At 37.4% G+C, this 17,037-nt stretch overlaps 1 protein-coding gene across 10 annotated transcripts in view; it reads right to left on the bottom strand.

The window, feature by feature from the left end:
- The window catches only part of Ccdc73 (coiled-coil domain containing 73), a 118,509-nt gene that overhangs the window by 4,379 nt on the left and 97,093 nt on the right, over window positions 1-17,037 (bottom strand). For all 10 annotated transcript variants that reach the window (XM_031371225.1, XM_031371228.1, XM_031371223.1 and 7 more), the window contains 5 exons: window positions 13,922-14,032; window positions 11,745-11,879; window positions 5,982-6,216; window positions 3,492-4,964; window positions 526-659 (listed from right to left, as the gene is read on the bottom strand). In XM_031371225.1, coding sequence (XP_031227085.1) covers window positions 526-659; window positions 3,492-4,964; window positions 5,982-6,216; window positions 11,745-11,879; window positions 13,922-14,032 — 2,088 coding nt within the window. The remainder of the gene's footprint in view (window positions 1-525; window positions 660-3,491; window positions 4,965-5,981; window positions 6,217-11,744; window positions 11,880-13,921; window positions 14,033-17,037) is intronic.

Here is a 17,037-nt window from a genome sequence, read left to right as displayed (position 1 = left end):
ACAATACAGTAAAGTTCTATACACTTAAGATTTAAAACTTACAGATTTAACCAAATAATTTGTCAGCTATGGTTAGTTCTTATGATGAATGGGCTCCTTAGAAGCCATATGATCTGTGCAAACACTCTGTCTAATGTATACATCCTATCACTGTATTATGGAGATTTTATCCTTTCATACATTTTCCAAAAATAATACAAATTAAAATAATCAGCTTGATGTCTTATTAATAAAAAATTTTGGATGTTCAATCCACTATTTCTAAGTTGAAGTGACAGAGAGGAGTACATAAGATGATGCCTCAGTCCCTGCAACCAGGCTGGCTTGTGTCTACGTGATTTATACACTGCGACTTTTTCCTGCTGTTTTCTATCAACCTTAATTGTGAAAAATGGTGCCATGTTGCCCTCTTGATATTCTTCTGGAGATCAGTTAGGGCTTATAGTATCCAGATGCATACAGTGAACACATATCTGCAGAATTAGCACACGGAGGTCTGCTCAGCAATATTTTTAATTGACTTACATGTTCTGTGGGAAAAGAAGAATCATAAACCGTCTGTGCAGTTGCATTCCTCTCTTCACTGGGCTGTCCCTTGGGATCTAGATAGATGCTCGAGTTACTCACGGTGTCAGCAACTCTGCTAATGCTGGCAGGATCTGATTGACAAACAGGAAATGACAACAACTGAACTCTAGTCTCTAGACACTCATCTTAGTGACTGAACTTTAAACTTGTGTTTAAAAATCAATTTCCATTTCAGATTGCATATTACTGTTTCCTAGACTTTCATGTTCAGTATTTCTTTTCAGAAACAAGATTGTATTGTTCTTAAAAAATCATTAAAAAGGGTAAAATGGTATAAATACCTTCTTAAATACATACATACAAAATGTTATTTCATGGTTATCACATTACCCACACATAAATGTTTAATGACTATTCTACAAATTCAGATCAGTGAAGAAGACTGAACAAAACACCAGAATTTACAAACTGTTTAAGAAAGGCTGTTCAGAGGGAGGTTTGGGCTTAATAACAAAAATTACTTAAATACAGAGCTGAAAAATGTTAAAAGGCATGCTTCATAAGAACATACTCGGTTTTAGAATTTTAGACTTCTGTATGCCATTGAAATGTGCTCAGAGAATGTGAGTGTTACAGCAGACCCTGGAGCTGTGCTTAGCAGGAAAACTGCATTTTGGAAGATGCAGTTATACAGTACTTTAGAGTTGTTTCTTTTTCCCTCCATCAGTGGTGCTAGTAAACAAGGTATATACTTTGTTGTCAAGCCCCCTGATGTTCTTTTTAAACTTTTTCTAAATTTTCTTTTTCAAAGAAGCCTATTAGTCTGTGGACCTTACAATGCATTCCTTGTAACCTGCATTTCTTCAATGTGTCTAAATTCACAAAGTTCCCTTAAAATCTAGTTAACAAGGCATGGTGGCAGACATCTGTGACCTGAGCACTCTGACCTCAGTACTAGAGAGGAACATGATCAGCTCAATTCCAATAAGACTGTCCAAGAAATCTTAAGTGACTTTAACCTCAACAACTTTGACTGAAATTACTATTAACAGAGTAAACACATTTTTTCATTTTCTTTTTTTTTTTTTTTAAGATTTATCTATTTTATGTATATGAGTACACACTGTAGCTTACAGATAGTTGTAAGCCTTCATCTGGTTGTTGGGAATTGACTTTAGGACCTCTGCTCACTCCAGTCAACCCTGCTTGCTCAGGCCCAAAGATTTATTTATTATTATACATAAGTACACTGTAGCTGTCTTCAGATGCACCAGAAGAGGGCATTACGGATGGTTGTGAGCCACCATGTGGTTGCTGGGAGTTGAACTCACGACCTTCGGTAGAGCAGTCGGTGCTCTTACTGAGCCATCTCACCAGCCCCTACTTTTTCATTTTCATCACAGACTTTCATTTTACATGCTGGGTAGTACCTATTCACATAGAGCTTTTGGCATGTATGGTATGTTGATGGATATGCATGTTTGCGGGTATGTAGGTGCACAAATGTGTGGCAGTCAGGCTGATGTCAGACGTCTTCCTCATTTACTCTCCACCTTGTACGTAGAGGTAGGCTTTCTCACTTGAAACCAGACTGGTTTATTCATTTAATCTGGCTAGCTAGCTCCCTCCAAGAATCCCCTGAGGGCTGCCACACCCACCAACATTTGGGTGCTGAAGATCAAACACTGGTCTTTATTTTCACATGACAAGTGCTTTTACCAGTGGCCTTCACAGCCCAATATGTTGTACATTTTTAAACATCTGTAGTAAAAATATAAACAAAAGCAGGGAATGTGAACATCAATACTGGCACCCAACATCCATGTCTCTCTACCAAATTCATCAAGTTATATTTTGTTTCTGGAATTATTTTTTTAAGTTGTCATTCATGTGTCACATGAATGGACCCTCTAATCTCTAAGTAATATGAATATAACAGGTACATAATTATTAAAGGATTAGAGTGCTTTAAGCAACAACAACAAAATCTAATGCTGTGAAGTAAATTCCTGTCCCACTTTTGCCAATAAATGAAGAACAGGTTGAATTTCTGATGCTGGCAAATGGACAGGTATAAAGGGAAACCGGAAAGGGGAAGAGCAAGTTACCCAGAGGCAGAGACAGATTGAGATCGATTCATTAGGTAGTTATTCCTAATTTAAACTCAATGACCTAGACCTGTGTTACTGCTGCCACACTTTAAGAATGGAAAACATCACTTCCAAATGCAATTGCTGATATACACTGACATTCCTACATAGAGTTGGTTAAAAATAATTTATCTAATCCAGGCAGTGGAGGTGCACAATTTTAATCCCAGTACTCGAGGGGCAGGGGCAGGCAGATCTCTGAATTCAAGGCCAGCCTGGTCTACAGAGTGAGTTCCAGGACAGCCAGGGTTACAGCAAAACCCTGTTTCACAAGAAAAAAGAGGGGGTGGGGCTGGAGAGATGGCTCAGCAGTTAAGAGCACTAACTGCTGAGTTCAATTCCCAGCAACCACATGGTGGATCACAACAATCTGTAATGGGGATCCAATGTCCTCTTCTGGTGTGTCTGAAGACAGCAACAGTGTACTCACATACATGAAATAAATAAATAAATCTTTAAAACAATTTAAATCATCTAACTAAAACCATTCTATATTATGCTTAGGAGATTTTATATACACACATATATTCTTTTCACTTTAAACAAATCCTGAAACTCTTTGTCAAGAATAGTTAAGTAGGGGGCTGGTGTGATAGCTCAGCGGGTAAGAGCACTGACTGCTCATCCAAAGGTCCTGAGTTCAAATCCCAGCAACCACATGGTGACTCAACCACCTATAATGAGATCTGTCGCCCTCTTCTGGTGTGTCTGAAGACAGGGACAGGGTACTCATATAAATAAAAAATTAAAAAAAAAAAAAAGTTAAGTAGTAGAAAAAAAAAAAAGAATTCAAGCATGGCCTTGTTTTCTTACCTGGCTCAATGTTTTTCCTAGTGTCATCCAGACCAACATTTTTACAAAAAGTCACTGGAGTAAACACTCTGTTCTCTGACAGACCTACTGGTTTCTCCTTCAGCAATAAAGGGATGCTGGGTGTTACAGTGTCCACGGTTTTAGTTTGATTTACTTTTGGCCAAGGACTAGGGGCTACAAACTTCATGTAGCCTGGAGTTTTCTCAGGTTTACCTGCAGTAGGAAGGCCAAAGGCTGACCCTGCACTTGTGCTTACTGAGTCTGCAGATGGAGTTACATGAGACAAAAGTGTTTCTTCCAGCTGACCTTCACAGCACGTTCTTCCTGACAGGATGCCGGTTAATGCCTCTGCTTTCTCTCTGTTATTTAGCAACATGCACTGTCTTTCCTTAACATCCACCAAGGAAAAGAGGCCACTTTTTGGAGCTTCAGTTATCTGATTCTCAATGGGAAGCTGTTTTTCTGAGGAAGGTGTCAGGGAAACTGCAGCTTTTAAATCTTTGGCTTGTGAAGCATGACTGTCCCCTTGGTTAACATGAAAGTCTGAGGTGCTCACACTGCTTTCTGAAGCTCCCAAATGGTTCTTACGTGGGCTGTTTTGTATGTCATTTATATTTGTCCTTATAGTTCTTTCTGCTGGGCTTGGGGCAGGTTCCACAGATGTTGGCATAGTCTTACTACTGTTTTCTGATTTCTTAGGTACTGTCAAATCATTACCAGAGCTAGCAGATGGACCGGGTGCGCTGATTACTGCAGCACTGGCAACGGCGGCTCCAGGCTTCTGGGGAGCCTTACTGGCTGCCTGATAACAAGAACAGGGCTCTATGCTGCACTGGCTCTCTTCTCTTAACGTTTGCTTTATCTTTTGGTACTTAACATCTAACATAACATTACTTGAATCCTGTAAACCATGTCTCTTACATGGATCAAAATTTAGTTTTATATCTAGAAATGAATCTAACCCTGCTTTGGTTTGGTCATGATTTGTAATTTCCTTCTCTGTAGCGTTTTCCAGATCTGCTGGAAGCAATTTGAATTGCTGTTTGAATGGGTTGCTTTCAGAACCATCTGTGCTATAGTTTCTTTTGTGAGCCATCTCACCTGACAAGCCATTAAAGGATGCTTTGTTACTTTGAGTGTCTGGAGGTACATCTACACCACTGTGGAGAAGACCTAACCCTTCAGTCTCTTCTAGGCATATCGTTTCTGTTTCTAGTGATTCATCTACCACTAAAAATAAATTATTCCGTGATTTAAATTGTGAACATCCGCTGGCTTTTTCCAAGCACAGCTTGTCTTTTACTTCTACAGTGACTGACTTTCTATTGTCAGTAACACTCAAGGTTTGTTCTTGATTGGTTCCGTCCTTATCTAGGCAGAGGGCTTTGTGTGGGGACATTCCACTTTGGTTTCTGTCCTGAGATACCATAGTATGAATTTCGCTTTTGGCACTTTTTTCAAAAGGCTGTAAACCTGTCATGAAGAAGACATAATAAAATGTTAGAATCTCAGGAAAGCTGTTTATAAAATGTGTCACCTATGTTTTATAAAAATATATTTAGCCTTAATTAGTCTACTGGACATTAATCAGACAAATATGACATCAATTTTATTCAAATATCGAGTTCCTATATCAAGCAAGTGTATGTCTGGGTGCTAAATTCTTGGCTCTGCCCCCAAATATTTTGTTTGACAACATCAAAATCCCTTTGGTTTATTGGGGGTGAGCAGCATGAGTTTTACCTAGTGGGGCAAGCAGCATGAAGGGCTTACACAGGGTCCTTATTTTTTCTATACATGCTTCCTTGGGGGCATATAGTACAATTCCATATAAAGATATAACTGATAAAAATTAATGTATATACCAGCCTCCATTACAACCCAGGTCTAACAACATTTAGAAGTTGATAATTAGCTTGTTCATTTTTGACAATCATTTGTTGTTGTTGTTTGTTGTTGTTTATTACCTTCTAAGTATTTTAAAATTCTGGAATAATTTTGGGCCAATTCACAGAATATCTACTTGTTCAAGACAATTTTATTTATCTTTGCTTTAACTATAGATATGAAATCATAAGTACAGCTAAAATAATTAGAATATTTCAGGTCTTGAAGCACTATATTGGGTCAATCCTTCTTTCTCCCACATCTCCACCAAGTGGCTCTTTACCCTCAGTGGAACATCTCGGTCAGTGCCACTTTAAGCAATTCTTCATAGTGGAGGAAGTGGTAAATAGTCTCAGTGCTTACTCTGGGTATCTAAACCAAGAGAAATGCTGTGGCCTGCTCACCAGAAGTGTACTGGTGACCCAGAGAGTGTTCTCGTCAAAGACACTGTTAAAGACTCATTTGCAAAATGCTTGTTTAATACAGATGAACAGGTGTTTCCCAACAATACTAGAAAGTCCTTAAAGCAAAGCTGTACTGTCAGTCCCTCTAAACGGCAGAGGAAGCCCACCATGTACTTTATCAGTGTGACGGGAAGGTTACCTTCTGGGCCCAGGATGTGCTTTGTCGATGTGATGGTACAGTTACCTTCTGCAGTTTTTCCTACTAGTAGGTCTTTGTTTTCCTCTTTTTTCCCCCTGTATTCAGTATCCAAACAAAAAGTCTTTGTATTTTTTCCCCATATTTCTGGACCAGAATTGTACTTTTGTGTGATGGTATTTTCTGATATTCTACTGGATAGTTCATCACTATTTTCATTATTTAGTTCTGGAACATTCTAGTATAAAATGGAAAAAAGACTGTTTAAGTGTGTTAGACAAGTGTGTTAGACATTGTGACAGACATTTGAGCAAACTTTGCTGATAAGGTGGACTGTAGTTCAGCTATTCAGCAGTTTCATGAGTTTCCTGTGTACAGCCTTGTGTTTAAACAAACTGGAGAGCTCTATATGCTGCCTGCCAATCGTCTCCACCACGTTATCCAGCACACAGGCTGGTTAAGTAGCGTGATATACACTACAAGACAGCAAACAAACCAGAAGTAGTACTACATACCTAGACTTCCAGCACCCAGGAGGCTGAAGAAAGAGGAGCATCAGGAGTTTGGAGCCAGCCTGAACTTTAGTGTCCTCTAGGTCAGCTTATGCTACAGGGTGGAACCAGTCTCAAAAAAAGTTCCTTTCTTTCTCAAACAAAATATGACCCATGATGCACTACACTAGGCTTTGGGATGTAATAATAAACAAACCACATTCCCTGACCTCAAAAGATGTAGTGTAGTATGCATACTAAAATAGAAATAAGACAACTTGAGTAAAATGTAAGACATGTACAGCATTATAAACCCATACAGAATTCCCATGGCCCCAGTGTGAAGTATGATGAGGAGCCCAGAAGAGGATGAGGAGAGAAGGGAGGGGGCAGGAACAGACAGACAGAAGGGCTTGGAGGGAGAGGAGTACAGACTTTACAGTCAGAAGTGACATCCTTCACTTCTCATTCTAAGCCAATTAACTAAACCCAACTCACACTCAAGTGTGCCCGCTTTCTTATCTCCAGCATGAAAATGCTGTAAAGAAGTCATATAGCGCACGCTGCCCTCAGTTACTAAGCACAGGAGCTACTTTTACCAGTTTAAGGGGCAGCCCGGAGGTAAAGGGCAAAAAATAAAGCAGTAAACCACAGTAGAGAAAAAAAGAGGTAGCTAATTGAAGGGGACAAAAAATTATAAGCATTTAAAGTAACTGAAAAGTATCGGTTGGATCGAGTCTGCTGGGTGGACTGGTCCTTGGATGAACTGGGGTGACCAAACCAGATTGTCTTATGCTGAACAATGCATAGGAATAAGAAGGAAAAAGAATATCTTTGTTCTTTCAGCAAACTTGCCTCAACATAAAAAGAAGAGATTTGGAGATGGATTTAGAACTTTTCTTACAAATGGTTGTTAGATTTTTGTCAAAGGCCTTTCTCCATTTGATGAGATGATCATGTGATTTCTGTCTTTTAGTCTGTTTATGTGGTGGATTATGTTTACAGTTTTATATATGTTGAGCCATCCCTGAATCCCTTAGGTGAAGCCAATTTGATCATGATATATAATCTTTTTCATATGTCCTTGAATTTGGTTTGCAAGTATTTATTGAGAATTTTTTACTCTATGTATGTTCCTCAAGGATTAGCCTATGATTTTCTTTTTTGTTGGATTTTTGTCTGGTTCTATAAATTGGGTAGAAGCAAAGTATATAATAATAATAACACAAAGAACATGAAGGAGGAAAATGACAACATGACTGTAGAGGCTTATTCCCATCAAAAGCTCTGAAATATTGCTATTTGAAAATGTATTATGAAAAACTACAGAGCAGGGAGATCACCAAGCTATGGCATGAGGGCCAGATCTAGGCCAATACCTGTTCTTGTACATATGATTTTATTGGTACAGAACAATATTCATTGTAAATGTATTTAATATTATTAATCTGTGTGTATAAAATGTTAAAGTAATAAACTTTATATTGTATACATTACCATAATAATAAAATATAAGTAATAGTCTCCTTGGAATAAATAAGTAAAAGGCATTCTCCTACTATTACTTATCATAACAAAGGAAACAGGGAGCCTAACATGGAGTGCATACTGGGAATGCCAATACTCAAGGAGACAGAGGCTGGGAGATCATAAATTCACATCATCCTTGGCTACACAGTGAGTTCAAGGCAGCTTGGGCTACATAGGACCCTGTCTAAAAAAACAATAGAAACAACAACAAAAGGGGTAAAAGAGAGAAAGATAGAAAATGAATTATTCCATTAAAGTAATGCAATAAAATTATAAAGTAAACACTGATCACTTTTGTTTTGGTATCTTTTGTCTTACTGATTTTCTTTCTTTTTTGTTTTGAGATAGTGAAAGAACATGCAGTTGGATACATAGGGAGATGGTGAGGAGCTGGAGGGAAAAATCATGACCAAAATATATTGTATTAAAACATTTTTAAATTAAAAAATTTAATGTTAATAATAAAAAGTGGAGTTGCTGTATTCATTACCAAATAGAGTAGACCTAGGACAACAAATACTACCAGAATAAAGATGAAACTTTATAATGGTAGAAAGGCCAATTAATCAAGAAGTTGTAACAATCATAAGTGTGTCATAACAATCATAGTCAAATGCCTGAGTTCAAAATACTTGAGTTAATACCTAACAGAACTGAAAAGAGAAAGAAATTCACAGCTGAAAGGCAAGGTGAGAAAAGAGCACAAACAACTCAGGGGTCAAGACTTGAGCAGCACTGGCAGCCAGCCTCACCTTGGTGGACACTTATCCACCATTCACCAAAGCAGCAGCAGAATATATTTCATTTTTAAGGGTATGTGAAGTATTCACCAAGATAGAAAATATGTTTCATCACAAAACAAGTCTTAATATAAAGGTATGAAAGGTCTTTCATAAGATGTTATCTTGCCACAACCAAATTTAATTAGAAAATTCTCAAATATTTGGAGATTTAAAAACCTATGGGTCAAAAAAATATTCCACAATAAAAATTTTAAGATACTTTGAACTGCTAGGCATGATGGCACACACTGTAATCCCAGCATTCAGGAAATGGAAGCAGAAGGATCACAAGTTCAAGGCCAGTCTCGGTTTCACAGGGAAATCCTATATAATGATGATGATTACAATGATGATGATGATAATTTTAATTATTATTTTAAATAAAATTTCATGACTGGGGATGTAGTTCAGTGCTAGAATGTTTTCCAAGCATGTGCAAAGTCTGAGATTCACTCTACAGCAGTAAGAGTGAACGTTTTATAGCTAACAGTACCAAGAGAGACTTCATAACTTTAACTTCATAACTTTAAATACTTGTAACTAGAAAACAAGATACGTAAACAATTAAAATTTTAAGTTGCAATAATCAGTAGCTAGAAAGAGAAAATAAATCCAAAGTAACTGGTATGGAGAAAATCAGAAAGCAACATTAAAACAGCAAGTGGAGGAAGAAAAGAACATACAGAAAACCAAAGAAGCCTAGTTCTCTGAAAAGGGTGGAAAAATGGAAAGTACTCTAATCAAACTGATCAAGAAAAAAAAAAAGACTTAAATTCCCACTATCAAGAATGAAAATGGGCCAGGCAGTGATGGCACACGCCTTTAATCCCAGTACTTGGGAGGCAGAGGCAGACAGATTTCTGAGTTCGAGACCAGCCTGGTCTACGGAGTGAGTTCCAAGACAGCCAGGGCTACTCAGAGAAATCCTGTCTCGAAAAACCAAAAAACAGAAAAAAAAAAAAAAGAATGAAAATGGACATAGCAGATATCCCTGAAGTTCAGATCATCATTAGGGGCTATCTTAAATGTTTATAATTTAATATATTTTTAAAATGTAGAACAAATTAACATTTCTAGACAAATATGACATATTAAAATTGAACCAAGAAGATATAAGACCTAAGCAAACCAAAACACAGAGAGAAATTTAATAATTAAAGACCTCTCCAGCATTGAACAACAAAATGTCCAACACTAGACAGACTCACTGCTGAATTTTATCAGCCACTCAAAGAAGACTGGTTTTTCAGAACATAATGCTGAATCCCAATATGCAGTCAAGGTGGGAACAGTGGGAAACACGCACTGCAGTAGCTGTGTAAATAAGATGGCAGTCAGACACAACTGGCATGGAACTCAAAAACACACTACAGAGGTTATACACCACGGCCAACTGAGATGGATCCAGGAGACACAAGAATGCTTCTCATACACGCCACTGAACAGCCCAGCAAACAGTCAAGGATAAAAATCATAGAATCATCTAAATAAAAGGAGAAAAGGCTTTTGTGTAAATTCAACATCCTTCATAAAAACCCTGAAAAAAAAAACCTAAGCACAAAAGGATTGTACCTGAACACCAACCACAGAGAGGCTGGAGAGCTATCATGATCCTGACTGAAACTGAAAACAAGTCCTCTAGTAATACAGTAAGACAAGGAGAGGGGCACATACAGGAAGAAGTTAAACTATCCATACTTGTAGATGATGTGGTCCTATACTGAGAAAAACAAAGACAAAAACAAAGATTCCCCCTTAATACTTTCAGATCTCATAAGCAAATCCAGCAAAGTAGGGTAAAATGAACAAAGCTAAACCAACAGCTTGTCTATGTACCTATGAACTCCCTAAGAAATGGGCATATCCCACGACAACAGTCTTGGGAAGAAACATTCAGTGTCCTCACTTGCATCTCTGAGGCTGACTAAAACTAACTTAGGGAAGGAAAAGCTTATGTCATAGGAATCCCAGGTCACAGTCCATCTTAAGGGAAATTGAGGCAGAAACTCAAGGAAGGAACCTGGAGGCAGGAAGTGAAGTAGAGAACTCACTGGAATGCTCACTGGCTTGCCTCCTCACCTGCCTTTCTTATCCAACACAGGGCGACCTGCCCAGGTGGGCACTGCCCACCTCCTCAATCATTAATCAAGTCATGACCACAGGCTTCAATTGAGGAAGATCTTCAATTGGGGTTTTCTGTTCCCGGTGACACTAGTTTGTGTCAAGTTAGCAAACACTATCACAATCTCAATGGAAACAGTGGAACTCTCTTTCAGAAACTGATTAATTCTAAAAATGAAATGGAAACTTAAGAAATCTACAATAGCAAAAAGGAACTGAAAAAAAATAAAACAAGAAAACTGAAGAACCTCTCCTCTATGTTAAGATGTTTAAGGCTGCACTGATGTAGACACTGTGCTACTGGTATCTGTTTCTACGTCTGATAAATTCAGGACCAACACAAGAGAGTCCAGAAATAGACCTACATATCGAAGAATGTCTCAATTCGAAGAATGTCTCAAGCTACAGTGCAAGAAAGAATAGTGTTTTCTTTTTTCCTTCCTTCCTTCCTTTCTTCCTTTCTTCCTTCCTTCCTTTGTTCCTTCCTTCCTTTCTTTTCTGAAACAGAGACTCTTTATGCATAGTCCTGGCTGTCCTGAAAGTTGCTTTGTAAACCAGGCTGGCGTCAAACTCACAGAGATCTGCCTGCCTCTGCCTCCTGAGTGCTGGGATTAAAGGTATGCTCCACCATACTGGGCAAGAAAGGGTTTTCAACAAATGTGATCCGAAAGACTCTTGAGCCTTATGTTAATCTCCACAGAAACGCCAAATAAAAATGTATAGCAGACAATGTGGCTGTACTAACTTGTTAAAATCTGAGCAACTTATAAAATGGAAAAAAAAAATCACTAGCAATGGTCCTAATTTAACAGTTAATACCCCCAAACATATTTAAATTTTACCTGAAACTTTTTACAGTCCTCATTGTTTTTCTGTTCACATAATTTGTTGTAATGTTCTTGCAACTTAACATGACTTTCCTTAAGTGATGACAGCTCGCTTTTAATCCCATTCATTTCTCCAGTAAGCTCTTCAACCTAGAATAAAATTAAACCAAAAGAAGCAAGTACATGAACTTTACCCAAAAACATTGTTTTATAAAAAAGTAAAAATAACAAAATTAACTACTCTTATTAAGAAATAACATTGTAAATAGTGAAAAGTATTTAACAAACATGATTGTATAATTATACTTTTTGAAAAATGTGAGGCTTAGAAAGATTAAGTAACTTGCCCAACTCAGTTCAGGTAAAAAAGAGTGGTCAAGATAGAAATACAAAATAAACTTAGGGCCTGTGCTGCTAAATACCTCCTTACAAGTAAGATTTATTTCTAGTCAGAAATCCTACAAAAGCAACACCTGTGCTGATTAACTCTCCGTCGCCGCACACTTCATGTGCAGTCTAGCTGAGCCAGCTGGAGGTGTAGAACACTCAGTACTGCAACAGACACTGGCAGCCCACATTTACATCTGGGACCTGGGCATCCTCTGCCTGTGCAGCCCACAATCGCTCTCTGTGGGGATCTTTTTCCATAGAAAGCTCACATGTGGTAACAAACAGATAGACACACAGACTATATAGATTTGATCTCCATTTAAGAAAATCCTTACAAAACCAGAGTGGCTTTTTTTTTTTAACTCAACCATATTCTGTTTAGTACTACAAAATTATTATAGTTTACGACTACAGAACCTTAAAACTCTATAATAAAACATTTTATTTACACTTGCAAATTACCTCACCAATAAAATTGCCTTTCTTTTTTTCTAAGGAAAAAAATGTGTAGGTGTGTATGTGTCTCTGTGTGCATTTGTGCACATGTGTGTGTGTTCATGGAGGCAAGAACTGGGCATCAGCAACCCTGGACTCACAGGCAGCTGTTTACTACCGCATGTGGGTGCTGGGAACTACACCTGGTCCCCTGCAAGACAACTTTTTTTTTTTTTTTTTTTTTTTTTTTGGTTTTTCGAGACAGGGTTTCTCTGTGTAGCCCTGGCTGTCCTGGAACTCACTCTGTAGACCAGGCTGGCCTCGAACTCAGAAATCCACCTGCCTCTGCCTCCCAAGTGCTGGGATTAAAGGCGTGCGCCACCACCGCCCGGCAAGACAACTCTTAAGAAATGTGCCACCTCTCCAGCCCCATTTTCTCTATTTTTTTTTCTTTTGCCCTTGGAAGTTGGCCATTGTTGTACTCTCAGAAGAGAAAATGACCGTTAGTTGTTTCCCTTAACTGATCCCTTTGCACCATGCTTGTCATATTTAGTTTGCAGCTCCTTCCTTTCAGCGTTAATCCTCCAAGCACTGTTTCCACAGCCTCTGTAGACTGTAGGACTCTATGGTTTAGAACCATAGAGACTTTCTAGTGTGTTAACTCTTTTATTGAAGAGTGATTAAAGCCATGCTTTCTACATGTCATAGCTTGAGACACACTGTCTTAATTCCTTTCTAAGGAACTGAAAAGGCAATGAAAATTGATACTAAGGAAAAGGCAATTTTGTGATCCATCACTCTTTGAAGTGAAATTTTGCTTTGCAACTTGAATTTACATAATTTTCTACAATTGTTTTACACATTTTATCAAAATTAGCATTTAGTGTAAAAGAAGTAAATGTGACTTAAAGGAAGTAACTGTTTATAATCTCATAATTAGTACAACAGCAATCAACTCCCGCACACATGTTCTAACATGGCTCTGACACAGCTCAACAGAACTCCAGAGGCTTTGCTCGCCTACCACAGCTTATACAGGACCCCAATTCACTAAGACACACCGAATCATTTTATTAAAATGCAAATTAATTTTTTGTCACATAGTAATAGCTATTCTATATCGTCACATTTGCTTTATATGTATATATAAAACGCACACACATACAGTCTTTCATGCATGTAATCATCAGAGGGAATTGTATTAAATTTAGTTTATAAAAATATACTCACTTTGGGGAAAATATGATTGCAAGAAGAAAATGTGTCTGACTTACCAATTTTGTACTATTTTCTTAGCATTCAATAGTTATTTTAAGTGTCTATAAATATTTAAAATACTTTAATATCTTATAATTTAATAAACCTACATGTTTCTTCCAAGTTCCCAGTGCTCTCTCATGCTCCTTCTCAAGATTAAGGAACTTTTCTTCATTTTCTTTTACCTTCTCCCTTTGCAGCTCATTATCTCTTTCAAGGGTCTGCAATAAAATTAATTATCCAAAAAATAATCAATACCACATTAATGAATTTTGATGTGTTTTATGTTGCTCAGACCTTTATGTGGAACATGCTGAAAGTGCCATACAGATCAGTGATAATGTGCTACCTCAACAATAATTTTCATAAATTAACAGAAAGGTGCTTAGAGTTTAGCTAACAAGAAATAGGGGGAGGCTATGATGAAGAAACGGCTATAAAAGGGTATAAAAACATTGCCATTATTCAGTTTCACTGCATAAGTTTTAATGTACTGAAAAAGTAATATAAAGTACAGCGTTGTAAAGCGTGAACTGTAGCATAATCCAGCCTAACCTTCTAAAGATTTTAACTACCAGAGGGCGTTTTTATCTGTTTATTTTAGAAGTTAACTGGCTAGAAAACCTTAAAAAACAATTCTAATTTCAAACTAATACTTTTCGGCCTAACTTATTTAACACATCATTTAGTTACTTCATTGAATTAATGTTAGAGAATCATTCTATCCCATTGTTTCAAAAAAAAACTGTTTTAAGAATAAAAAATATTGCCAAGTATTTTCTAAGACTAGAATTTTGGAACTAAGAATCACCATCACTAATTTTATTAGTTTTCTTTTCTATCTACTTATATTTCAAACTGAAGGTATCAATATATCTAATACATCTAGAATTTTAATTTAATTCATTTGTTTATCACTTAATTCATTTGTAAAGCCAGGTACACTTGATAAAAATTCCCAGCCACACAAAACAATATAAAAGGTAAAGGTGGGCGTGACCTCTCTGAGTTCTTTCTCCTCCCCAGATTTAGCACTTTACATATTTTTGTAATCAGATTACTCACTGCAGAAAAGCAAACAAAATGTCTTTCACATACATCTGAGAACCTTGTCACACATACTTAACTGTTCTGGAACTTGCTTTTTTAAAACGCGAACTATCTCTTGTAGACTTCCCGTACTATTATTATAATATATTACAATATTAATATAAATTCATCTCATTTAAAACTCTTAAGAACATTCTTTCTAAAGAGTTCTTAATTATATCTAGAATTCAAATGAGATCGGGCACATTCAGGGTGGTATGGCTGTAGACATATCTAGAATATCAATGTGTAAATATATCTGTGAAATTCGGGCAACACATCTTAAAAAAGCATTTTGTAACTTATGCTAAGAACATTCTTCTCTGCTTCAGTAGGAGTTATGCACTTGAGATATCTAAATGAATACCCATTTTGATTGCCCTACTTCAGGATAATGTGAACACTTTCACATAATACACATTTCCTTAATCCATGGTTATGTATAATAATCAGGCAGTTTTAAAATATGGTCTAAAAATTAATAGACACAGGATTTTAACATTTAATATCTTTTTACAGTATCTATTTATATGGACAGTATACTCTATTTTAGAAAGTAGATCAATGTTTAGGAAAGAAATGAGAGAGCATACCACAGTCACATTAACAATAAATGACCAACAGCATCATGTTCTTAAAACAGTGTGTATTAGGTGTTTTATCAATTCCTTCTGGTTCGTACCTATCTAAAAAAGATGGCTTCCTTCAGGCATTCTGTTTCGGATTTTTGGAGCCCTTCTACGCTTCTATTACAACTTTATTTATTATTCTCAGTTGACTGCATACGCCAAGTTATCAGTGAGGACTCCTTCTTCTTTTGCGGTCCCCTGTTTCCTAGATCTCATGGTTACCACTTTCCTGCTTTACTTCCTTTTCTGGGTACCATAATATCATGATTGAGCAGGCATGGCTGGTAAGTGTTTCTGAGACCCCATATGACTACTAAGAAATTAGATTAGGTGAGAGCAGCAAACTACTTTGGCAATTTCTTCCTAGTCTCTGCAGACACAACTCTATTTCCTTTCTTGTTTATTAAAGATTTATTTATTTATTATATGTAAGTACACTGTAGCTGTCTTTAGCATCTGCTCTCATTACATATGGTTGTGAGCCACCATCTGATTGCTGGGATTTGAACTCAGGACCACCGGAAGAGCAGTCAGTGCTCTTAACCGCTGAGCCAACTTCCTTGCCCCCCTATTTTTTTCTACCCTCCAGTTTTGTCAATGAGAAAGCTAAGGCCAATGTGTTATTCCCACTTCTAATTCTTTGCATGCCATACTTTTCTGCAGTTTTAAAAGCCTTTTATGTGTAATGGATATTTTTACAATGATATACACTGATGCTAGGCAAAATGAACTCATCTCTCTCAGGCCTGTGAAAACTTTTTGTATTGTTTCTTTGATCATTCTTTTTCCTTCTTCTTGGTTCTCTCCTTTTCTCTGAAACATACCAGACTATTTAGACTGAGTCTCTAATTTTTTCTCTAATTTCTATCTTCTTCCCTTGTGTGCATGTGTGTGTGTGTGTGTGTGTGTGTGTGTGTGTGTGTGTGTGTGTATGCACAGGGAGGACAGAGGTCAACTTCAGGTATCATTCCTCAGGCTCAGGAGGGTTTGTTTTCTGTTTTTGTTTTTATTTTTGTTTTGTTTTGTGTTGTTTTGAAACAGCATCTCTCTTTAAACTAGAGCATCAACCATGTAAACTGGCTTGCCTGCCAGGGAGCCCCAGGGATCTGCCTGTCTCTGCCTCTCAGCCTTGGGAAGCTCACAGCACCTCAGCTAGGTTTTTAGTGGTTGCAGGTCATTTAACTCAGGTCCCCATGCTTGCATGAAAAGCACTTCCCTACTTCCCAGTTTTACCCACACATCTATTGATCCTACTTTTTTTTGATGAATTATATTCTTTCTTTATTATTATTATTATTATTAGATATTTTATTTACATGTCATATGATTTCTCCTTCCCCAGTTTACCCTCCAAAAAAAAAAAAAAACCACCCAAAAAACAACAAGAACAAACCCCTGTTCCCTTTCCCCTGCCTGCCACCCCACCCTCTCCTGTTTACCGGCCCTGGCATTTCCCTACACTGGGGCATAGAACCTTCACAGGGCCAAGGGCCTCTCCTCCCATTGAT

Source organism: Mastomys coucha, unplaced genomic scaffold, assembly GCF_008632895.1.
Source record: "Mastomys coucha isolate ucsf_1 unplaced genomic scaffold, UCSF_Mcou_1 pScaffold15, whole genome shotgun sequence".
Classification (NCBI taxonomy): domain Eukaryota; kingdom Metazoa; phylum Chordata; class Mammalia; order Rodentia; family Muridae; genus Mastomys; species Mastomys coucha.
The sequence above is the reverse complement of the archived record's forward strand: the minus strand, read 5'-3'. Positions and strand labels throughout refer to the sequence as shown.